Raw genomic sequence first — 26,567 nt, 5'->3', positions numbered from 1 at the left:
TCTGCTCTCTCAACCACATTCTTTTTATTTCCACGCATCTCTCCTATCCTTTCATTACTTACTCGATCAAACCACTTCACACCACATATTGTCCTCAAACATTTCATTTCCAACACATACACCCTCTTCTGTACAATCTTATCTATAGATCACGCCTCGCAACCATATAACATTGTTGGAACCACAATTCCTTCAAACATACCCATTTTTACTCTCCAAGATAACGTTCCCTCCTTACACATATTCCTCATCACTCCCAGAACCTTCGCCTCCTCCCCAACCCTGTGACTCACTTCCGCTTCCATGGTTCCATCCGCTGCTAAGTCCACTCCCAGATATCTAAAACATATTACTTCCTCTAAATCTTCTTCAATCAAACTTACATCCCAATTAATTTCTCCCTCAACCCTACTGAACCTATTAACCTTGCTCTTATTCACATTCATTTTCAACTTTCTCCTTTCACACACTTTTCTAAACTCGGTCACCAACCTCCGCAATTTCTCACACTGATCAGCCACCAGTGTTGTATCATCGGCGAACGACAACTGATTCACTTCCTAGGCCCTCTCATCCACAACAGACTGCATACTCGCCCCTCTTTCCAAAGCTCTTGCATTTGCCTCCCTAACCACCCCATTCATAAACATATTAAACAACCATGGAGACATCACGCACCCCTGCCGCAGACAGACATTCACTGGGAACTAATCACTCTCCTCTCCTCCTACTCGTACACATGCCTTACATCCTTGGTAAAAACTTTTCACTGCTTCTATATACTCTTTAAACCTTCCACACAGAGTCTCTGTCAACCCTATCATATGCCTTCTGAACATTATATATATATATATATACATAAGATGTTCAGTGTGTGTCTGGATCATGGTGAAGTGCCTGGGAATTGGCGGAATGCATGTGTGATACTATTGTACAAAGGCAAAGGGGGTAAAAGTATGTTCAAACTACAGAGGCATGGATTTGTCGAATGTACCTGGAAAATTGTATGGGAGGGTATTGATTGAAAGGGTGAAGGCATGTACAGTGTATCAGGTTGGGGAGAAGCAATGTGGTTAAGGATGTGTGGATTAGTTGTTTGCTCTGAAGAATGTGAGAAATACTTGGAAAAACAGATGGACTTGCATGTGCCATTTAAGGATATGGAGAAGGCATATGATAGGGTTGATAGAGATGCTTTATGGAAGGTCTTAAGAATATATGGTCTGGGAAGTACTCTGCCAGAAGCAGTGAGAAGTTACTGTCATGGGTGTAAGGCATGTGTACGAGTAGGAAGAGAGGAGAGTGATTGGTTTCCAGCGAAGGTCGGTCTGCGGTAGGTTACTTAATTGATTTATAGATGGGAAGTTTAGGGAGGTAAATGCAAAAGCTTTGGGGAGAGGGACGAGTACGCAGCCTGTTGGGCATAAGGGGGCGTGGGAAGTGAGTCAGCTGTTGTTCGCCGATGACACAGCACTGGTGGCTGATTCGAGTGAGAATCTGCATAATATGTTGACTGATTTTGGAAAAATGTGAGAAAGGAGAAAGTAGAGAGTAAATGTGAATAAGAACAAGGTGATTAGGTTCAGCAGGGTTAAGGGACAATTGATTAGGATGTGAATTAGAATGGAGAAAAATTGGAGGAACTGAACTGGAGTGGATTTGGCAGTAAATGGAACCATGGAATCAGATGTAGATCATAGAATGGGGAAGGCGAAGGCTCTGGGAGCGATGAAGAATGTGTGAAAAAGAGAACGTTAACTTGGAAAGGAAAATGGGTATGTTTGAAGAAATAGTGGTTCCAACAAATATTGTATGGTTTCGAGGCATGAGCTATGGATAGGATAGTAAGAAGGAGGGTGGATTGTTGGAAATTAAACGGGTGAGAACAATATGTGGTGTGAGGTGGTTTGATCAAGTAAGTAATGAAAGGGTAAGAGAGATGCATGGTAATGAAAGGAGTATGGTTGAGAGAGTAGTAATAATGGTGTGTTATTAGGTTATTAGGTTCAGTAGGGTTGAGGGACGAGTCAATTGGGAGGTAAGTTTGAATGGAGAAAAACTGGAGGAAGTGAAGTGTTTTAGATATCTGGGAGTGGATTTGGCAGCGGATGGAACCATGGAAGCGGAAGTGAGTCACAGGGTGGGGGAGGGGGCGAAGGTTCTAGGAGCGTTGAAGAATGTGTGGAAGGCGAGAGCATTATCTCGAAAAGCAAACATGGGTATGTTTGAAGGAATAGTGGTTACAAGAATGTTTTATGGTTGCGAGGCGTGGACTATAGATAGGGTTGTGCGGAGGAGGGTGGATGTGTTGAAAATGAGATGTTTGAGGACAAAATGTGGTGTGAGGTGGTTTGAACGAGTAAGTAATGAAAGGGTAAGAGAGATGTGTGGTAATAAAAAGAGCGTGGTTGAGAGAGCAGAAAAGGGTGTTTTCAAATGGTTTGGTCACATGGAGAAAATGAGTGAGGAAAGATTGACATAGAGGATATAGGTGTCAGAGGTGGAGAAAATGAGGAAAAGTGGGAGATCACATTGGTGATGGAAGGATGGAGTGAAAAAGATTTTGAGCAATCGGTGCCTGAACATGCGGGAGGGTGACAGGCGTGCAAGGAATAGAGTGAATTGGAACGATGTGGTATACTGAGGTCGACGTGCTGTCAATGGATTGAACCAGGGCATGTGAAGCGTCTGGGGTAAACCATGGAAAGTTTTGTGGGGTCTGGACGTGGAAAGGGAGCTGTGGTTTCGGTGCATTATACATAACAGATAGAGACTGAGTGTGAACGAATGTGGCCTTTGTTGTCTTGTCCTAGCGCTATCTCGCGCACGGGCGGGGGGAGGGGGGAGTCATTTCATGTGTGGCGGGGTAGCAACGGGAATGAATAAAGGCAGCAAGTATGAATCATGTACATGTGCATATATATATATATATATATATATATATATATATATATATATATATATATATATATATATATATATATATATATATATATATATATATACATATATATGTTTGAAGAAATAGTGGTTCCAACAATGTTGTATGGTTGCGAGGCGTGGGCTATGGATAGACTTGTGCGCAGGAGGATGGATGTGCTGGAAATGAGATGCTTGAGGACAATGTGTGGTGTGAGGCGATTTGATCGAGTAAGTAATGTAAGGGTAAGAGAGACATGTGGAAATTTATATATATATATATATATATATATATATATATATATATATATATATATATATATATATATATATATATATATATATATATAAACAACCATGGAGACATCACACACCCCTACCGCAAACCTACATTCACTGAGAACCAATCACTTTCCTCTCTTCCTACACGTACACATGCCTTACATCCTCGATAAAAACTTTTCACTGCTTCTAACAACTTTCCTCCCACACCATATATTCTTAATACCTTCCACAGAGCATCTCTATCAACTCTATCATATGCCTTCTCCAGATCCATAAATGCTACATACAAATCCATTTGCTTTTCTAAGTATTTCTCACATACATTCTTCAAAGCAAACACCTGATCCACACATCCTCTACCACTTCTGAAACCACACTGCTTTTCCCCAATCTGATGCTCTGTACATGCCTTCACCCTCTCAATCAATACCCTCCCATATAATTTACCAGGAATACTCAACAAACTTATACCTCTGTAATTTGAGCACTCACTCTTATCCCCTTTGCCTTTGTACAATGGCACTATGCACGCATTCCGCCAATCCTCAGGCACCTCACCATGAGTCATACATACATCAAATAACCTTACCAACCAGTCAACAATACAGTCACCCCCTTTTTTAATAAATTCCACTGCAATACCATCCAAACCTGCTGCCTTGCCGGCTTTCATCTTCCGCAAAGCTTTCACTACCTCTTCTCTGTTTACCAAATCATTTTCCCTAACCCTCTCACTTTGCACACCACCTCGACCAAAACACCCTATATCTGCCACTCTATCATCAAACACATTCAACAAACCTTCAAAATACTCACTCCATCTCCTTCTCACATCACCACTACTGTGGTGTTTATGGATGGGGTTGTTAGGGAGGTAAATGCAAGAGTTTTGGAAAGAGGGGCAAGTATGAAGTCTGTTGGGGATGAGAGAGCTTGGGAAGTGAGTCAGTTGTTGTTCGCTGATGATACAGCGCTGGTGGCTGATTCATGTGAGAAACTGCAGAAGCTGGTGACTGAGTTTGGAAAAGTGTGTGGAAGAAGAAAGTTAAGAGTAAATGTGAATAAGAGCAAGGTTATTAGGTACAGTAGGGTTGAGGGTCAAGTCAATTGGGAGGTGGGTTTGAATGGAGAAAAACTGGAGGAAGTGAAGTGTTTTAGATATCTGGGAGTGGATCTGGCAGCGGATGGAACCATGGAAGCGGAAGGGGATCATAGGGTGGGGGAGGGGGCGAAAATCCTGGGGGCCTTGAAGAATGTGTGGAAGTCGAGAACATTATCTCGGAAAGCAAAAATGGGTATGTTTGAAGGAATAGTGGTTCCAACATTGTTGTATGGTTGCGAGGCGTGGGCTATGGATAGAGTTGTGCGCAGGAGGATGGATGTGCTGGAAATGAGATGTTTGAGGACAATGTGTGGTGTGAAGTGGTTTGATCGAGTGAGTAACGTAAGGGTAAGAGAGATGTGTGGAAATAAAAAGAGCGTGGTTGAGAGAGCAGAAGAGGGTGTTTTGAAGTGGTTTGGGCACATGGAGAGGATGAGTGAGGAAAGATTGACCAAGAGGATATATGTGTCGGAGGTGGAGGGAACAAGGAGAAGAGGGAGACCAAATTGGAGGTGGAAAGATGGAGTGAAAAAGATTTTGTGAGATCGGGGCCTGAACATGCAGGAGGGTGAAAGGAGGGCAAGGAATAGAGTGAATTGGAGCGATGTGGTATACCGGGGTTGACGTGCTGTCAGTGGATTGAATCAAGGCATGTGAAGCGTCTGGGGTAAACCATGGAAAGCTGTGTAGGTATGTATATTTGCGTGTGTGGACGTATGTATATACATGTGTATGGGGGGGGGGGTTGGGCCATTTCTTTCGTCTGTTTCCTTGCGCTACCTCGCAAACGCGGGAGACAGCGACAAAGTATAATAAAAAAATAATAATATATATATATATATATATATATATATATATATATATATATATATATATATATATATATATATATATATATATATATATATATACTAGGATAGGTGGATAAACTAGGATTGGTAAATAATTTAAGTTATGATGGATATGTAAGATAGGATATTACAATGGTCAAGTACAATTATTAAGTTGGATGCCTGTCGGCAGGTGTTGAGCAGCAGCAGCAGCAGCAGCCGGGGTCCGGGTCGAGTGGGGCGGCCGCCTCCAGCCTAGACTGTTTGTCCCTCATCGTGGAGTCCATCAGTCCGGCCAACACTGGCATCATCACTTCTGTGGCAGATAAACACACGTAACTGGGCCCACACCCACCCACACCTGTACCACGCCCACCCCAAGCAAGTTACAGCAACAAGATAACGCCACAACACCATACCAGTATAACATCAACATTCATATACTTCGTAATACCACGAGAGTGACGTCGCTACATTCATAAGTGACAGGACTGACACCAAGTTACACTTACATCAACCATATGTATTGCACAGTATATGACACAGAACATTGGTGGTGGTATTCAAACACAGGATGACGTCCACCTCTGATCCAAGGTGAGGTTCACCTCTGATCCAGGGTGAGGTTAACCCTTGATTCAGGGTGAGGTTAACCCCTGATCCAGGGTGACGTCCACCTCTGATCCAGGGTGAGGTTCACCTCTGATCCAGGGTGAGGTTAACCCTTGATTCAGGGTGAGGTTAACCCCTGATCCAGGGTGACGTCCACCTCTGATCCAGGGTGAGGTTCACCTCTGATCCAGGGTGAGGTTAACCCTTGATTCAGGGTGAGGTTCACCTCTGATCCAGGGTGAGGTTAACCCCTGATCCAGAGTGAGGTTAACCAGTGATCCAGGGTGACGTCCACCTCTGATCCAGGATGAGGTTCACCTCTGATCAAGGGTGAGGTTAAGCCTTGATCCAGGGTGAGGTTCACCTCTGATCTGGGGAGAGATTAACCCCTGATCCAGAGTGAGGTTAACCCCTGATCCAGGGTGACGTCCACCTCTGATCCACAGTGAGGTTCACCTCTGATCAAGGGTGAGGTTAACCCCTGATCCAGGGTGAGGTTCACCTCTGATCCAGGGTGAGGTTCACCTCTGATCGAGGGAGAGGTTCACCTCTGATCTAGGATGAGGTTCACCTCTGATCCAGGGTAAAGTTAACCCCTGATCCAGGGTGACGTCCACCTCAGATCCAGGGTGAGATTCACCCTTAATCCAAGGTGGGGTTCACCTCTGATCCAGGGTGAGGTTCACCTCTGATCCAGAGTGAGGTTCACCTCTGATCTAGGGTGAGGTCCACCCCTGATCCAGGGTGAGGTTCACCCCTGATCCAAGGTGAGGTTCATCTCTGATCCAGGGTGAGGTTCACCTCTGATCCAGGGTGAGGTTCACCCCTGATCCAGGGTGAGGTTCACCTCTGATCCAGGGTGAGGTTCACCCTTGATCCAGGGTGAGGTTCACCTCTGATCCAGGGTAAGGTTCATCTCTGATCCAGGGTGAGGTTCACCTCTGATCTAGGGTGAGTTTCACCCCTGATCCAGGGTGAGGTTCACCCCTGATCCAGGGTGAGGTTCATCTCTGATCCAGGGTGAGGTTCACCTCTGATCTAGGGTGAGGTTCACCTCTGATCTAGGGTGAGGTTCACCCCTGATCCAGGGTGAGGTTCACCCCTGATCCAGGGTGAGGTTCACCCCTGATCCAGGGTGAGGTTCACCCCTGATCCAGGTGAGGTTCACCCCTGATCCAGGTGAGGTTCATCTCTGATCCAGGGTGAGGTTCACCTCTGATCCAGGGTGAGGTCCATCTCTGATCCAGGGTTAGGTTCACCTCTGATCCAGGGTGAGGTTCACCCCTGATCCAGGGTGAGGTTCATCTGTGATCCAGGGTGAGGTTCACCCCTGATCCAGGGTGAGTTTCACCTCTGATCCAGGGTGAGGTTCATCTGTGATCCAGGGTGAGGTTCACCCCTGATCCAGGGTCAGGTTCATCTGTGATCCAGGGTGAGGTTCACCCCTGATCCAGGGTGAGGTTCACCTCTGATCCAGGGTGAGGTTCACCCCTGATCCAGGGTCAGGTTCATCTGTGATCCAGGGTGAGGTTCACCCCTGATCCAGGGTGAGGTTCACCTCTGATCCAGGGTGAGGTTCACCCCTGATCCATTGTGAGGTTCACCTCTGATCCAGGGTGAGGTTCATCTGTGATCCAGGGTGAGGTTCACCCCTGATCCATGGTGAGGTTCACCTCTGATCCAGGGTGAGGTTCATCTGTGATGCAGGGTGAGGTTCATCTCTGATCCAGGGTGAGGTTGATCTCTGATCCAGGGTGAGGTTCACCAAAAGCCGGATATTCAGCTCAGGGTTGTGATACATTAGAAGATGACCACACGTGTCACATGCAGTGTAATGATGATATGGTCAGTACTACCAGTGTAATGATAACATGATCAGTGTTACCAGTGTAATGATAACATGATCAGTATTACCAGTGAAATGATAACATGGTCAGTATTTCTAGTATAATGATTACCTGGTCAGCACTACCAGTATAATGATTACCTGGTCACTACGTGATGCACCAGACAGTGTGGTAGGTGGGCTGCAGGCTTGTGTGTACGGTCACGGAGCCTACTCCTACCGGCGGCCTCCTGGATAACTAAGGTTGTGTTGACAAAGACATGTAGAAGATATAGTAGTAGCAGCCGTTACTTACCTCCCTTACCCTGCTGGGTGATACGTCACGAGCCACAGACCCGTATAAAGTATGGCGCTCTCTACACTTTAGGTCGCCCTTCCAGTGATAATATACTGATGTCATTTTCTATAGCTTTAGTTTTATACAGCTACAGCTACTCTTGTACAGCTACAGTTACTCTTGCAAAGTCTACAGCGACTCCTACGATGCCTACAGCTACTTTTATATCCTGCCAGTCATTCCATATAGGAGTGTTGCTTATACCGGAGGAGCAACACTTCCGGTACAATCTAGCTGTTGTTGGTGGTAGGTGACCAGAATCTGGGTCAGTACTGTCTGGCAGCCTGCCAGACCTGGGTTAGTACTGTCTGGCAGCCTGCCAGACCTGGGTTAGTACTGTCTGGCAGCCTGCCAGACCTGGGTTAGTACTGTCTGGCAGCCTGCCAGACCTGGGTTAGTACTGTCTGGCAGCCTGCCAGACCTGGGTCAGTACTGTCTGGCTTTGTAAAGACTGTCCAGTAACTGCTGTATCGTAGAAAATGCTGGCTCACTTTCCTTTAAGAAATAAGAATGTATAAACTGTTATCACAACAAATAACAATGAATATGTTCGTATTTCCACGTGTCTGATTCTCCTATCTATCTTTACCCACATCCTGTTTGGCGATCAAAGGAGGCGAAGGCAGGGGACTGAGAACCCTCCCCTCCATCTTGTATTTCAATTTCTAAAAAAAGAAACAGGATTCAAGTGTGGAGTGCTCATTCTCCTCGAAGGCTCAGATTAGGGTGTCTGAATATTTGTGGATGTAAGTAAGATGAGAAGAAAGGAGAGATAGGTAGTATGTTTGAGGAAAGAACCTGGATGTTCTGGCTCTGAGTGAAATGAAGCTCAAGGGTAAAGGGGAAGAATGGTTTAGAGATGTCTTGGGAGTAAAGTCAGGGTTGGTGAGAGCTCAAGAGCTAAGGAAGGAGTAGCACTGCTCCTAAAGCAGTTGTGGGAGCGTGTGACAGAGCATAAGAAAGTAAAATGTAGATTGATGTGGGTAAAACTGAAAGTGTATAACGAGAGATGGGTGATTATTGGTGCTCATGCACCTGGCAATGAGAAAGATTATGAGAGACAAGTGTTTTGGGAGCAGCTGAGTCAGTGAGTCAGCAATTTTGGTAAACGAGACCTGGTGTTAGTGATTGGTAATTCAAATGCATAAGTATATAATGTGGCAGTTGAGTGTATAATTGCTGCACGTTGGGTATTCAGTGTTATAAATGCACATGGATGTTTGATAAGGGACAATTCAAAAAATATTTTCACCCAATTTCTGAGATTTTGTATGTGATAACCTGGTCACCGCTCCAGTCAACTGATGACTAAAATCTCTGAAGTGTTGTTTTATCCTAGCACTAAAAGCCTTACTAGTTTGACTAATGTAAAACTGATCACATCTTTTTCGGGGGATATTGTACACACAACTCTTCCGAGCAGTTACAGAATTTCTGATAAGTCTTTCCAAGACAAAATTATTATTAATGAAGACTACATTAATATCAACAGGTTTTGAAAAACAAGAACATTACACATGTTTTCATAAGATGATAATACTAGAATGTTTTTGTTCACAAATGGTTCTTGAGGTTCAACATTTAAAAAAGACTTTCTAGTAAGATTACAAGTTGAGTCAATAAAATGTTTGCGATCCTGAGTTCAGCATGATATGTGCGAAACGTTCTAAGAAACATGAAAGTACAGAACGTTTTGTTCAATTGTGGTGAGCTGAGTAATACTGAAGATATATGCTAAATCTTAGGTCATTTTCATCCCTATGAATATCATAGTCTAAGAATTCCAATGTATTGTCTGTCTCAGTTTCATGAGTGAACTTGAAGTTTACCAAACAACTCAAATTGGTAAGAAATAAGTTGGCATCTTTATCAATAAGCCACAAACAGAATGTCATTAACATGCCTGTACCATTTGGCATTGGTATTTGTTAATGGCATATTGCTGAAGATGAATATTTATCATCAGCAAACAACTACTGACTTCCTACCCAGGCCCTGTCGTTCCCCACAAACTGCACACTCGCCCCTCTTTACAAGACTCGCGTTTAGCACCTCCCTCATCACCTCATCCATAAACAAACTGAACAACCATGGTGACATCAAACACCCCTACCGCAGACCAACCTTCACCTGGAACCAATCACTCTCCTCTCTTCCTACTCGTACACATGCCTTACACCCTTGATAGAATCTTTTCACCGCTTCTAGCAGCTTTCCTCCCATACCGTATGTCCTTAAGACCTTCCACAAAGCATCTATATCAACCCTATCGTATGCCTTTTCCAGAGACATAAATGCTACAGACAAACCCATCTGCTTTTCTAAGTATTTCTCTCACACATTCTTTCAAGCAAACACAACCTCTACCACTTCTGAAACCACACTTTTCCTCCCTAATCTGATGCTCTGTACATGCTTTCACCCTCTCATACAATTTACCAGGCATACTCAACAAACTTATGCCTCTGTAGCTTGAACACTCACCTCTATCCCCCTTGCCTTTATACAATGGCATTATAACATGCATTCCGCTAATCCTCTAGAAACCTCACCATGATCCATATATACATTGAAAATCCTGACTAACCAATCAGCAACACAGTCACCCCCTTTCTTAATGAATTGAACTGCAATACCATCCACTCCCGCCACCTTGCCGGATTTCATCCTCCACAAGGATTTCAACACCTCGTCTCTCTTCATCAAATTACTTTCCATGATTCTCGCACTTCGCACACCACCCAACCCAGACACCCATTAAACTCATTCAACAATCCTTCAAAACATTCACTCCATCACTCACTTTTTTCGTCCCTTCCACCTATGTAACATTTTTTTCTTTTGTTATCCGCACATTATTTACCTCCAGATCGAAACGATATCCTCTAGGTTCCAGGTCGTGACAACACTCCTTAAGTCTCAGGTCAAGTGACGACACCTTCCAGGCTCCAGGCCATGACGACACCCTCCAGTTTGCAGGTCGTGATGACACTCCAGGTTCCAGGTCTTGACGACAACTCCTGGTTCCAGATCAAGTTTCAACACCCTCCGGGTCCCTGGTTGTGACGAAAACCTCCAGGTTCTAGGTCATGACGATACCTTCGAGGTTCCAGGTCAAGTGAAGACACCCTCCAGATTCCAGGTCGTGACGACACCCTCCAGATTCTAGGTCAAGTGGCAACACCTTCCGGGTTCCGGGTCAAGTGGCAACATCCTCCAGGTTCCAGGTCAAGTGGCAACACCCTCCAGGTTCAAGGTCAAATGGCAACACCCTCCAGGTTCCAGGTCAAGTGGCAACACCCTCCAGGTTCCAGGTCAAGTGGCAATACCCTCCAGGTTCCAGGTCAAGTGGCAACACCCTCCAGGTTCCAGGTCAAGTGGCAACACCCTCCAGGTTCCAGGTCAAGTGGCAACACCCTCCAGGTTCCAGGTCAAGTGGCAATACCCTCCAGGTTCCAGGTCAAGTGGCAACACCCTCCAGGTTCCAGGTCAAGTGGCAACACCCTCCAGGTTCCAGGTCAAGTGGCAACACCCTCCAGGTTCCAGGTCAAGTGGCAATACCCTCCAGGTTCCAGGTCAAGTGGCAACACCCTCCTGGTTCTAAAGAGTCACAAGCCTGGAAGGTGTTAAGGTCGTTCGAGACGAGGAAGATGATCTGGTGTGGGAGAGACATGTGTTATAACCAAGTCCAGCAGATCCTGGCCACTAATGACACACTCACTGTAAACCTATCACCGTAGTGTTAGAGGGAACTTTGTAAGTATACACCATTACTTACATCTAAACATAACAAACGTAGCACAGCATGAATTCTGCCATGCATGTACGCACACACACACACACACACACACACACACACACACACACACACACACACACACACACACACACACACATACAAACACACACACAAGCACACACACACATATACACACACACACACACAAGCACACAGTACTGCTAGAAAAAGGTAAAGTGCCAAGGAAATAGAAGAGGGCAAACGTTACGCATAGATATAGGAAAGTAGACACTACTGTGGTTGGAGAGATAATGTGAAACGAACTTCTTAGAATTACACGAGTAAGTGAGCTCCATTTTATATAAAAGAATAGACTGGGTATTTCACTGTATCTACTACACTGCCAGAAAGCATTTGACTCTAACACTTAGGAGGCTGGTAAAGAGTATGAATCTCCATATATGAATAAATGAGAGGCTCCTTCGACGGATAAATAATACTGAAAGGAAACAAAGGATGTATGTCAGGGGAGCCATGTATATACCTTTTGCTATTGTCATATACATATTCTGTCCTGGTGTCATATTCTGCAACATGTGCATACATGTTTGCTTCTGTCATATCCTGTGTCATATCCTGAGTTCGCAGACCTCAGCATTTCTACATGCAGTCTGATGCGTGTGCGGAGGACGAACTACACCTGATTGAAGTGAGAGCTGCGCGTTTGGGTAGGCTCCTTAGTGAACTTACACGTGCGTTGTGGTAGAAAAAAAAATAAATAAAAGCAGTGTGAGAAGCAGACCCATCCCTCGGTAAGTGTCCTAGATCTGTCCCATATGAAGTCAGTTTATGTTAGCGCTCGGCGAACACGTAACCAGACATCACACTTAGAGAAACAGATTTTGAAAGGAGTTACGTATCAGCACAAGAGATATCCTTACCAAATGAGCAGTTCCAGGGTACAACACTGTGTGTAACAATGACGAGGGAAAAAAACTAGGCGGCAGAGGGTCCTGCTCTGTGTTAGAGTTCATCATAATTCTATGTTGAAAAATTTTGTTGCTGATGATAATTTCGACTTCATTTTTGTAGAAATTAAAGATGAACTTCCTAAGAAAAAACAGTATAACCAATTCATAGCCTCTCTCTCTCTCTCTCTCTCTCTCTCTCTCTCTCTCTCTCTCTCTCTCTCTCTCTCTCTCTCTCTCTCTCTCTCTCTCTCTCTCTCTCTCTCTCTCTCTTCCTCTCTCTCTCTCTCTCTCTCTCTCTCTCTCTCTCTCTCTCTCTCTCTCTCTCTCTCTCTCTCTCTCTCTCTCTCTCTCTCTCTCTCTCTCTCCAGCACAGACACCAGAGGACGACTAAAGATTTTATGAACAGTTAGCAGACTTCTGTAATGAATAAGATTTTAACGCAGAAGGAGATTTTAACATCCCAGTATCTCAGCGGAGAAAATCCTAAATTTGCTTGATTGTGTCTTAATCCAGTTAATCGACAAACCTACTTGCAAGGAGAATATATTAGGATTAGTTCTTACTACAAATGAGGATCTCACAAATTAATGTTGAAGGTGGAAAAAAATCAGATGCAAGTGATCACAAATTACTTTTGAGGTCGCTTTCAACACTGCATGTAATGTTAGTCAATATAACAGTCGCAAGAAAATACTAGATTTTAAACTTGCATATCTTAATGATGGCATCGCTCCTGACAAGCAAACCTAGGATTATATGGTCAATGGAAACAATATGATCGGAGGTTGGAATATGCATCAGTAAAACTTTCAAAGCCGTAGAGCAGCACATGTGCCAGGGCGTAGAATACGGTCTTTTCCTAAAACGAGGTCAATATGGCGGAATGGTCAAATAAGAAAGAGTCTGTTGTCTAGAACAATAACTCAAAATAAACTCACAGACACTTATAACCAACATGATAGACTAAGTTATGTAAATTTGCGAGGAAAACTTAAGAGACATACGACAAAGTATGCAGCGAATATTGCCGAAAACAGTAAAACAAATGGAAGATGTAGAGGAGAGAGCTGCAGAAGGTCAAGGGTTCAAAAAGAAGGCAGGTGAGAGTTGGGGTGAGAGAGTATTATTAAACTTTAGGGAGAATAGAGAGATGTTTTGGAAAGACGTAAATAAAGTGCAAAAGACAAGAGAAAAAAATGGGAACATCAGTGAGGGGGAAAGTTATAACGTGTAGTTAGGAAGTGAGAAGATGAAGTGAGTATTTTGAAGGTTTCTTAAATGAGCTTGACGATAGAGTGGCAGATGTACGGTGTTTTTGGTCGGGGTGGTGTGCGAAATGAAAGCATCAGGGAGAATGATTTGGTGAAAAGAGACGTGGTAAAAGCCTTGGGAAAGATAAAATCCGGCAAAGCGGCGGGTTTGGATGGTACTGCAGTGGAATTCATTAAAAAAGGGGGTGACTGTGTTGTTAACTGGTTGGTGAGGATATTCAATGTATATATGGTTCATGGTGAAGTGCCTGAGGATTGGCGGAATGCATGCATTGTGCCACTGTACAAAGGCAAAGGGGATAAAGGTGAGTGTTCAAACTACAGAGGCATATGTTTATTGAATATTCAGGGAAAATTATATAGGAGGGTATTGACTAAGCACTGCGGTTTCGGAAGTGGGAGAGGATGTGTGTATCAGGTATATACTTTGAAGAATATTCGCAAGCAGTACTTAGAAAAACAGATGGATTTGTATGTAGCATTTATGGATCTGCAGGAGGCATATGATAGGGTTGATAGAGATGCTTTGTGGAAGGTCTTAAGTATATTTGGTGTGGGAGGTAAGCTGCTAGAAGGAGTGAGATGTTTTTATCAAGGGTGTAAGGCATGTGTACGAGTAGGTGAAGGTCGGTCTGCGGCAAGGGTGCGTGATGTCACCATGGTTGTTTAATTTGCTTATGGATGGGGTGGTTGAGGTAGATGCAAGAGTTTTGGAGAGAGGGGCGGGTATGAAGTCTGTTGGGGATAAGACCTGGGAAGTAAGTCGGATGTTGTTCGCCGATAATATTAACAGCCCTTGAGGCTGTTTCGAGAGAGAAACTGCAGAAGTTGGTGACTGGGTTTAGAAAAGTGTGCGAAAGAAGAAAGTTGAGAGAATATGTAAATAAAAGCAAGATTTCTAGGTTCAGCAGGGATGAGGGACAAGTTAGTTGGGATGTCAGGTTGAATGGATAAATTCTAAAGGAAGTGAAATGTTTTAGATATCTGGGAGTGGACTTGACAGCGAATGGATCCATGGAAGTGGAAGTGAGTCGTAGGGTGGGGAAGGTTCTGGGAGCGATGAAGAATGTGTGGAAAGAGAGAAAGTTATCTCTGAAAGCAAAAATAGGCATGTTTTAAAGGCTATACATAGGATTGTACGGAGGAGGATGGATGTGTTGAAAATGAAAAGTTTGAGGGCAATATGTGGTGCAAGGTGATTTGATTGAATAAGTAATGAAAGGGTAAGAGAGATGTGCGATAATAAAAAGAGTGTGGTTGAGAAAGCAGAAGAGGGTTTGTTGAAATGGTTTGAACATATGGAGAGAATGAGTGAGGAAAGGCTGACAGAGAGGATATATGTGTCAGAGATGGAGGGAACAAAGTGAAGCGGGAAACCAAATTGGAGGTGGAAGGATGGAGTGAAAAAGATTTTGAGCGATCGCGACCTGAACATGCAGGAGGGTGGAACGCGTGCATGGTATGGAGCGAATTAGAACAATGTGGTATACCAGGGTCGACATGCCGTCAATGGACTGATCCAGGGCATGTGAAGCGTCTGGGGTAAACCATGGAAAAGTCTGTGGGGCCTGGATGTGGATAGGGAGCCGTGTTTTCAGTGCATTACACAAGACAGCTAGAGACTGAATGTGAACGAATGTGGCCTTTTTTGTCTGTTCCTAGATCTGCCTTGCTGGAGGGGGATGCTATTTCGTGAGTGGCGGGGTGGTGACGGGAATGGATGAAAGCAGCAATTATGGATATGTACATGTGTATATATGTATATGTCTGTGTATGTGTATGTATGTATACGTTGAAATGTATATGTATGTATGTGTGCGTGTGTGGGCGTTTATGTATATACATGTGCATGTGGGTGGGTTGGGCAATTCTTCGTCTGTTTCCTTGCGCTACCTTGCTAACGCGGGAGGCGGGGGTTAAGTAAGTATATATATATACAAAGTATAATAATAATAATAATATATATATATATATATATATATATATATATATATATATATATATATATATATATATATATATATATATTTTTGTTTTTTTTTTTGCTTTGTCGCTGTCTCCCGCGTTTGCGAGGTAGCGCAAGGAAACAGACGAAAGAAATGGCCCAACCCACCCCCATACACATGTATATACATACGTCCACACACGCAAATATACATACCTACACAGCTTTCCATGGTTTACCCCAGACGCTTCACATGCCTTGATTCAATCCACTGACAGTACGTCAACCCCGGTATACCACATCGCTCCAATTCACTCTATTCCTTGCCCTCCTTTCACCCTCCTGCATGTTCAGGCCCCGATCACACAAAATCTTTTTCACTCCATCTTTCCACCTCCAATTTGGTCTGCCTCTTCTCCTCGTTCCCTCCACCTCCGACACATATATCCTCTTGGTCAATCTTTCCTCACTCATTCTCTCCATGTGACCAAACCATTTCAAAACACCCTCTTCTGCTCTCTCAACCACGCTCTTTTTATTTCCACACATCTCTCTTACCCTTACGTTACTTACTCGATCAAACCACCTCACACCACACATTGTCCTCAAACATCTCATTTCCAGCACATCCATCCTCCTGCGCACAACTCTATCCATAGTCCACGCCTCGCAACCATACAACATTGTTGGAACCACTATTCCTTCAAACATACCCATTTTTGCTTTCCGAGATAATGTTCTCGACTTCCACACATTCTTCAAGGCTCCCAGAATTTTCGCCCCCTCCCCCACCCTATGATCCACTTCCGCTTCCATGTTTCCATCCGCTGCCAGATCCACTCCCAGATATCTAAAACACTTCACTTCCTCCAGTTTTTCTCCATTCAAACTCACCTCCCAATTGACTTGACCCTCAACCCTACTGTACCTAATAACCTTGCTCTTATTCACATTTACTCTTAACTTTCTTCTTTCACACACTTTACCAAACTCAGTCACCAGTTTCTGCAGTTTCTCACATGAATCAGCCACCAGCGCTGTATCATCAGCGAACAACAACTGACTCACTTCCCAAGCTCTCTCATCCCCAACAGACTTCATCCTCGCCCCTCTTTCCAAAACTCTTGCATTCACCTCCCTAACAACGCCATCCATAAACAAATTAAACAACCATGGAGACATCACACACACCTGCCGCAAACCTACATTCACTAAGAACCAATCACTTTCCTCTCTTCCTACACGTACACATGCCTTACATCCTCGATAAAAACTTTTCACTGCTTCTAACAACTTGCCTCCCACACAATATATTCTTAATACCTTCCACAGAGCATCTCTATCAACTCTATCATATGCCTTCTCCAGATCCATAAATGCTACATACAAATCCATTTGCTTTTCTAAGTATTTCTCACATACATTCTTCAAAGCAAACACCTGATCCACACATCCTCTACCACTTCTGAAACCACACTGCTCTTCCCCAATCTGATGCTCTGTACATGCCTTCACCCTCTCAATCAATACCCTCCCATACAATTTGCCAGGAATACTCAACAAACTTATATATATATATATATATATATATATATATATATATATATATATATATATATATATATATATATATATATATATATATATTTTTTTTTTATTATTATACTTTGTGAGAACAATGGAAGTAAGGGGAGTGGGGGAGGAATGGGATGTATTTAGGGAATCAGTGATGGATTGCGCAAAAGATGCTTGTGGCATGAGAAAAGTGGGAGGTGGGTTGATTAGAAAGGGTAGTGAGTGGTGGGATGAAGAAGTAAGATTATTAGTGAAAGAGAAGAGAGAGGCATTTGGACGATTTTTGCAGGGAAAAAATGCAATTGAGTGGGAGATGTATAAAAGAAAGAGACAGGAGGTCAAGAGAAAGGTGCAAGAGGTGAAAAAGAGGGCAAATGAGAGTTGGGGTGAGAGAGTATCATTAAATTTTAGGGAGAATAAAAAGATGTTCTGGAAGGAGGTAAATAAAGTGCGTAAGACAAGGGAGCAAATGGGAACTTCAGTGAAGGGCGCAAATGGGGAGGTGATAACAAGTAGTGGTGATGTGAGAAGGAGATGGAGTGAGTATTTTGAAGTTTTGTTGAATATGTTTGATGATAGAGTGGCAGACATAGGGTGTTTTGGTCGAGGTGGTGTGCAAAGTGAGAGGATTAGGGAAAATGATTTGGTAAACAGAGAAGAGGTAGTAAAAGCTTTGCGGAAGATGAAAGCCGGCAAGGCAGCAGGTTTGGATGGTACTGCAGTAAATTTATTAAAAAAGGGGGTGACTGTATTATTGACAGGTTGGTAAGGTTATTTAATGTATGTATGACTCATGGTGAGGTGCCTGAGGATTGGCGGAATGCGTGCATAGTGCCATTGTACAAAGGCAAAGAGGATAAGAGTGAGTGCTCAAATTACAGAGGTATAAGTTTGTTGAGTATTCCTGGTAAATTATATGGGAGGGTATTGATTAAGAGGGTGAAGGCATGTACAGAGCATCAGATTGGGGAAGAGCAGTGTGGTTTCAGAAGTGGTAGAGGATGTGTGGATCAGGTGTTTGCTTTGAAGAATGTATGTGAGAAATACTTAGAAAAGCAAATATATATATATATATATATATATATATATATATATATATATATATATATATATATATATATATATATATATATATATATATATATATATATATATTGTTGTTAGAAGCAGTGAAAAGTTTTTATCGAGGATGTAAGGCATGTGTACGTGTAGGAAGAGAGGAAATTGATTGGTTCTCAGTGAATGTAGGTTTGCGGCAGGGGTGTGTGATGTCTCCATGGTTGTTTAATTTGTTTATGGATGGGGTTGTTAGGGAGGTAAATGCAAGAGTTTTGGAAAGAGGGGCAAGTATGAAGTCTGTTGGGGATGAGAGAGCTTGGGAAGTGAGTCAGTTGTTGTTCGCTGATGATACAGCGCTGGTGGCGGATTCATGTGAGAAACTGCAGAAGCTGGTGACGGAGTTTGGTAAAGTGTGTGGAAGAAGAAAGTTAAGAGTAAATGTCAATAAGAGCAAGGTTATTAGGTACAGTAGGGTTGAGGGTCAAGTCAATTGGGAGGTGAGTTTGAATGGTGAGAGGCTGGAGGAAGTGAAGTGTTTTAGATATCTGGGAGTGGATCTGTCAGCGGATGGAACCATGGAAGCGGAAGTGGATCATAGGGTGGGGGAGGGGGCGAAAATTTTGGGAGCCTTGAAAAATGTGTGGAAGTCGAGAACATTATCCCGGAAAGCAAAAATGGGTATGTTTGAAGGAATAGTAGTTCCAACAATGTTGTATGGTTGCGAGGCGTGGGCTATGGATAGAGTTGTGCGTAGGAGGATGGATGTGCTGGAAATGAGATGTTTGAGGACAATGTGTGGTGTGAGGTGGTTTGATCGAGTAAGTAACGTAAGGGTAAGAGAGATGTGTGGAAATAAAAAGAGCGTGGTTGAGAGAGCAGAAGAGGGTGTTTTGAAATGGTTTGGGCACATGGAGAGAATGAGTGAGGAAAGATTGACCAAGAGGATATATGTGTCGGAGGTGGAGGGAACGAGGAGAAGAGGGAGACCAAATTGGAGGTGGAAAGATGGAGTGAAAAGGATTTTGTGTGATCGGGGCCTGAACATGCAGGAGGGTGAAAGGAGGGCAAGGAATAGAGTGAATTGGAGCGATGTGGTATACAGGGGTTGACGTGCTGTCAGTGGATTGAATCAAGGCATGTGAAGCGTCTGGGGTAAACCATGGAAAGCTGTGTAGGTATGTATATTTGCGTGTGTGGACGTGTGTATGTACATGTGTATGGGGGGGGTTGGGCCATTTCTTTCGTCTGTTTCCTTGCGCTACCTCGCAAACGCGGGAGACAGCGACAAAGTATAAAAAAAAAAAAAAAAAAAAAAAAAAATATATATATATATATATATATATATATATATATATATATATATATATATATATATATGTATTTTTTTTTTTTTTTATACTTTGTCGCTGTCTCCCGCGTTTGCGAGGTAGCGCAAGGAAACAGACGAAAGAAATGGCCCAACCCCCCCCCCCCCATACACATGTACATACACACGTCCACACACGCAAATATACATACCTACACAGCTTTCCATGGTTTATCCCAGACGCTTCACATGCCTTGCTTCAATCCACTGACAGCACGTCAACCCCTGTATACCACATGACTCCAATTCACTCTATTTCTTGCCCTCCTTTCACCCTCCTGCATGTTCAGGCCCCGATCACACAAAATCTTTTTCACTCCATCTTTCCACCTCCAATTTGGTCTCCCTCTTCTCCTCGTTCCCTCCACCTCCGACACATATATCCTCTTGGTCAATCTCTCCTCACTCATTCTCTCCATGTGCCCAAACCATTTCAAAACACCCTCTTCTGCTCTCTCAACCACGCTCTTTTTATTTCCACACATCTCTCTTACCCTTACGTTACTCACTCGATCAAACCACCTCACACCACACATTGTCCTCAAACATCTCATTTCCAGCACATCCATCCTCCTGCGCACCACTCTATCCATAGCCCACGCCTCGCAACCATACAACATTGTTGGAACCACTATTCCTTCAAACATACCCATTTTTGCTTTCCGAGATAATGTTCTCGACTTCCACACATTCTTCAAGGCCCCCAGAATTTTCGCCCCCTCCCCCACCCTATGATCCACTTCCGCTTCCATGGTTCCATCCGCTGCCAGATCCACTCCCAGATATCTAAAACACTTCACTTCCTCCAGTTTTTCTCCATTCAAACTCACCTCCCAATTGACTTGACCCTCAACCCTACTGTACCTAATAACCTTGCTCTTATTCACATTTACTCTTAACTTTCTTCTTCCACACACTTTACCAAACTCAGTCACCAGCTTCTGCAGTTTCTCACATGAATCAGCCACCAGCGCTGTATCATCAGCGAAAAACAACTGACTCACTTCCCAAGCTCTCTCATCCCCAACAGACTTCATACTTGCCCCTTTTTCCAAAACTCTTGCATTTACCTCCCTAACAACCCCATCCATAAACAAATTAAACAACCATGGAGACATCACACACCCCTGCCGCAAACCTACATTCACTGAGAACCAATCACTTTCCTCTCTTCCTACACGTACACATGCCTTACATCCTCGATAAAAACTTTTCACTGCTTCTAACAACTTGCCTCCCACACCATATATTCTTAATACCTTCCACAGAGCATCTCTATCAACTCTATCATATGCCTTCTCCAGATCCATAAATGCTACATACAAATCCATTTGCTTTTCTAAGTATTTCTCACATACATTCTTCAAAGCAAACACCTGATCCACACATCCTCTACCACTTCTGAAACCACATATATATATATATATATATATATATATATATATATATATATATATATATATATATATATATATATATATATATATGAAGGGGCAGACTCGGCGTCCTTCTCGTGCAAGGTAACATGTTACCCTGTCACCACCCTACTGGTGCCGCTATACTGTAACTGTGGAGGACAATCGGTGTTGCTTAAGTGTAATGACAAGTAATGGTGGAGTGACAACTTGTATGCCGCTACGAGTGTCATCAGCGCCACTTGTGTAGCAACACAGTCTTACTCCCAACACCTGCCTGTTAACGCAAGCGTTGAGACAACTACTGCTTATGAGCCAACACAAATGTTGTCAGTACCGTACCATATGTGTGACAAGTTAAGTGTTGCCAGTCCACCACCTGTGTGCCAACAGAAATGCAGCCGGAACTACCACCTGCAAACGCCACTCAGGTGGTCGTAGATAGGATGGCTCACACTGGCTTCCTTGTAGCAGTACAGACCACGCCCACAGTTGCCGTCGATAGTGAAGAGTCCACCACACACATCCCCGGGCCCCTAAGCGGGTCAGGTCAAACATTACTGATCATGATCGTATATACAGGATGTCTTCTGGGGTTATACTATACAGTACAATGATCAAATTCTGATACTGACTCACACCAGACAAGAAACTTACCTCGGGAGGACTTACCATACTGTATCAACTGCAGTGAGGAACATGACCACTACCTACAGTTAGGAACATGACCACTACCTGCAGTGAGGAACATGACTACTACCTACAGTGAGGAACATGACCACAACCTACAGCGAGGAACATGACCACTACCTGCAGTAAGGAACATGACTACTACCTACAGTGAGGAACATGACCACTTCATGCAGTGAGGAACATTATCACCACACCAACAGTGAGGAACATGACCTGGGCACCTGGTAAGACTCACCTTCATACAGACGGTACAGCAGCGGCAGGCGTCCATCTCCACACCGTACAGACACTGGCTGGGCAGCTGGCACTCCTCGGCTACGCAGGCGCAGGACAAACCCAAACTTCTGTTGACACAGCGTCCAAAATGATGATCAGAGTCATGATGGTAGAGTTTCAAGATTTACTGACGGTCATGGTAGACATTGGGATGTTGCGAGGGTCGTGGTGGGACACTGGGATGGTGAGAGGGTCTTGTTGGGACACTGGGATGTTGAGAGGGTCGTGCTGGGACACTTGGTTGTTGAAAGGGTCGTGGTGGGACACTGGGATGTTGAAAAAGTCGTGGTGGGGCACTGAGATGTTGAGAGGGTTGTGGTGGGACACTGGGATGTTGCAAGGGTCGTGGTGGGACACTTGGATGTTGAAAGGGTTGTGGTGGGACACTGGGGTGCTGCGGGGGTCGTGGTGGGACACTGGGATGTCGAAAGGGTTGCGGTGGGACACTGGGGTGTTGAGAAGGCCTTGCAAAGACACTGGGATCTTAAGAAGGTCGTCTTGGGACACTAGGATGTTCAGAAGGTTGTAGTGAGACAATGAGATCTTTAGGTCATGGTGGGACACTGAGATACACAGAAATTCTTGGTGGACCAGTGAGATGTTTAGAAGGTTGTGGTGGGACACTAAAACGTTGAGAAGGTCGTGGTGGGACACTGGGATATTGAGAAGGTCGTGTTGGGACACTGGGATATTAAGAAGGTCGTAGTGGGACACTGGGATATTGAGAAGGTCGTGGTGGGACACTGGGATATTGAGAAGGTCGTGGTGGGATACTGGGATGTTGAGAAGGTTATCGTGACGCATTAGATGATGATATGGTAGTTGTGGGACAATGGGATGGATGTCAAGAAGATTGTAATGGACCCCGCCCCAGAGGACACAGCACAAATACATGAAGGAAAAGAAAAGATATAACATGATCATGATCTTCTCTTCCCCCACACTCGATCACCGACCCCCTGCGCCAACCAGGTAGCGCCAGCAAAAAAAGACAACAAAGGCCACATTCGTTCACACTCAGTCTCTAGCTGTCATGTGTAATGCACCGAAACCACAGCTCCCTATCCACATCCAGACCTCACAGACCTTTCGATGGTTTACCCCGGCGTTTCACATGCTCTGGTTCAGTCCACTGACAGCACGTCAACCACGGTATACCACATCGTTCCAATTCACTCTATTCCTTGCACGCCTCTCACCCTACTGCATGTTCAGATCCCGATCGCTCAAAATCTTTTCACTCCATCCTTCCACCTCCAATTTGGTCTCCCACTTCTTGTTCCCTCCACCTCTGACACATATAGCCTCTTTATCAACCTTTCCTTACAAATTCTCTCCATGTGTCCGAACCATTTCAACAGACCCCCCACCCCCACCCCCACCCCTTCACTTCTGCTCTCTCAAACACACTCTTTTTATTACCACACATCTCTCTTACCTTTTCATTAATCACTCGGTCATCAAACCACCTCACACCACATATTGTCGTCAAACATCTCATTTCCAACACATCCACCCTCCTCCGCACAACCCTATCTATAGCCCACGCCTCACAACCATATAATATTGTTGGAACTACTATTCCTCCCCTTCTCTTTTACTTTTCCACAGGAAATAACAAAGGGGGCCAAGTGAGAACTTTTTCCTCTAAGGCTCAGTCATTTGCTCTTGGCGCTACCACGCTAACGCAGGAAATGGCACATGACTGACCTGGGGGGGGCTGTAGAAGCCCCCACACACCTGGCACATGACCCACCTGTGTGTCAGCAGGAGCAGGAACAGCACACACATCCTGCTCATAATGGCCTCCAACACTGCTACACAACTGTCAACAAGGAATGCTTCCTGTTATTAGTCATATATATATGAAAGAAAAATACATAATTGTTAGCCCGGAATGTAAAGCCTTTTTTTTTTAAATATGAATTTTGTAAACATAAGTGATTGACGTCTCTAAAAAGTGAATTTGTATTCAAGGAAGAATTAGGTTCAAGATTCATGTCCTTTGCTAAGACAAGAGTTAGTATCTAGTAAGAGGTCACATGGAACACTGACCTTTACACTGGAGAACCTACTGCCAAGGTCAGTTCCTAAGTCCACTCCCACCTCCTACAACACAACATCTTCGACCTACCTACACCTCCCTATGGTCGACCTACCAACACCTCACCATGGTCGACCTACCAACACCTCACCATGGTCGACCTACCTACACCTCACCATAGTCAGCCTATTCAAACCTGACCATGGTCATTCTACCTATATCTCACAATGGTCAACATCACAAAACAGCACAAGACGTATGAGTAAATCTATACATTCTCTTTTTGTCCAGAAAAGATACTAAATTGGAAAATATATGAGACTGGCTACAATGTCGATATGATAGTGTTCTGACGAGTACACATCTATTACCTCCTGATAGATTATCATGCATATCTGTCTCCAGAAAATACATAAAAGCAGGTTGAGAGCTATGTTACTTCTTAAATGATAACTTTATTAATGTTCACATAACACTTCATTGATACAATTACACCCACTACCACAATGGCGTCTGCCAGGCAGAAGGTTATTAGATAGGAACCTTCAGCCCGCCAGAAGGACGAGGACAGCAACTCAGACTAAGAACACGTGAGTTCCTCCCCCAGCCCGTCCTCGTCACACAAGTCTACGTACGGGTGTCCGACTTTAACTCCTTCTCTGAATTCTTCGGTCAAGTGAGACTATGAATTATCATAACGTGTATGATTATCCCATACACGTGGCTATCATCTGGTACATCTACAATATTTGAAATCAACTGTTAAGTCTGGTACATCTACAATATTTGAAATGAACTGTTAAGTCTGGCTTTGATATAGATCTATGTTGCATAGATTCTAGCAGAGTCTGGTTTGTTGACTCTTGTATTTCTCATATTACTGTGATCACTTGTACCGTCAACATCCACAGCTCTTCTCTTCAAACTGACTGCTGCAGTATTGCCTCGATGACATTCATCACACACAACATGGAGAGGCCCTACTACATAACTGTTATGAGCCCTCGACTCCAAAAATCATTTCCTTCTGTTAGAGACTCATTATTGTACTGTTGACATCTCTGAGTCACTGGTGGTATCTCTGAGTCACTGGTGGTATCTCTGAGTCACTGGTGGGATCTGAGTCACTGGTGGTATCTCTGAGTCGCTGGTGGCCTCCCTTCCCTCATCTAAAAACACATACATTCATACATGCATTACCCGAAACTCCAGGTAACATTTCATCGACTCATTATAGTGTCTAATTACCCAAACTGGATGCGTGGTTAACTATGCTACTGAGATGTATGATAATAATGAAGCACCGTAGCAAGAAATATCTCTCACTCAGATATGACTGACACTGCTGCCCGATTCATCCTCCCGTCATCCGTGAACCAATGGTCAAGGTGCGTACAAATATTCCTGGCTATAACGTATTACTACACCTCTCGTGCAGACGTTAAACGCTGTATCTTTCTCATCATCATTCATAACGAGAAGTTTTATATATATTTCCATTCCAAATTAAGCCGAATTTACGACAACGGTTTGCAGTACAATGTTTTTCCTCTTACGCATTTCACGAAAAGTTGCCACAATAACAAACACTATGGTCATCACCTACACACCAGCAAACTACCAAGAAAGATAAGATAAGATAAGATGTTTTATTGTTAAATTGCATACATGATACAAAATGAAATTCTTTATGGCTGGAAGCTCAATACAATTTTAAAAAGTATAAGAATTATTAAATCTAATTATAGAATATCACATAAAAGTACCACATAAAATATCACATAAAAGTACCTCATAAAATATCACATAAAAGTACATAAAATATCACAAAAGTATCACATAAAATATCACATAAAAGTACTACATAAAATATCACAAAAGTATCACATAAAATATCACAAAAAAGTACCACATAAAATATCACATAAAAGTACTCCATGAAATATCACTTAAAAGTACAGCATAAAATACCACATAAAAGTACTACAAAAAATATCACATAAAAGTATCACGTAAAATATCACATAGAGTACTACATAAAATATCACATAAAAGTACCACATAAAATATCACATAAAAGTACTACATAGAATATCACATAAAAGTACTAATTAAAATATCACATAAAAGTATCACATAAAATATCACATAAAAGTACCACAAAAAGTATCACATAAAAGTACCACTTAGAATATCACACATAAGTACTACATGAAATATCACATAAAAGTGTCACAAAATATAACAAAAAGTACCACATAAAATATCACATAAAAGTACCA

At 43.4% G+C, this 26,567-nt stretch overlaps 2 protein-coding genes across 3 annotated transcripts in view; one reads left to right on the top strand and one right to left on the bottom strand.

The window, feature by feature from the left end:
* The window catches only part of nau (myogenic-determination protein nautilus), a 242,458-nt gene extending 233,972 nt beyond the window's left edge, over positions 1–8,486 (top strand). For both annotated transcript variants that reach the window (XM_071665402.1, XM_071665401.1), the window contains one exon: positions 5,330–8,486. In XM_071665402.1, the coding sequence (XP_071521503.1) occupies positions 5,330–5,395 (66 nt within the window). In that variant the 3' untranslated portion in view covers positions 5,396–8,486. The remainder of the gene's footprint in view (positions 1–5,329) is intronic.
* An 876-nt stretch (positions 8,487–9,362) lies between these two features.
* The window catches only part of LOC139750723 (single insulin-like growth factor-binding domain protein-2), a 47,241-nt gene continuing 30,036 nt past the window's right edge, over positions 9,363–26,567 (bottom strand). Inside the window, exons 2-5 of the mRNA XM_071665404.1 lie at positions 23,998–24,066; positions 22,201–22,309; positions 21,687–21,808; positions 9,363–11,586 (exon numbers count right to left, since the gene is read on the bottom strand). Coding sequence (XP_071521505.1) covers positions 11,532–11,586; positions 21,687–21,808; positions 22,201–22,309; positions 23,998–24,041 — 330 coding nt within the window. The 5' untranslated portion in view covers positions 24,042–24,066 and the 3' untranslated portion in view covers positions 9,363–11,531. The remainder of the gene's footprint in view (positions 11,587–21,686; positions 21,809–22,200; positions 22,310–23,997; positions 24,067–26,567) is intronic.

The sequence above is a fragment of the Panulirus ornatus genome, chromosome 10, assembly GCF_036320965.1.
Source record: "Panulirus ornatus isolate Po-2019 chromosome 10, ASM3632096v1, whole genome shotgun sequence".
NCBI lineage: Eukaryota > Metazoa > Arthropoda > Malacostraca > Decapoda > Palinuridae > Panulirus > Panulirus ornatus.
The sequence above is the reverse complement of the archived record's forward strand: the minus strand, read 5'-3'. Positions and strand labels throughout refer to the sequence as shown.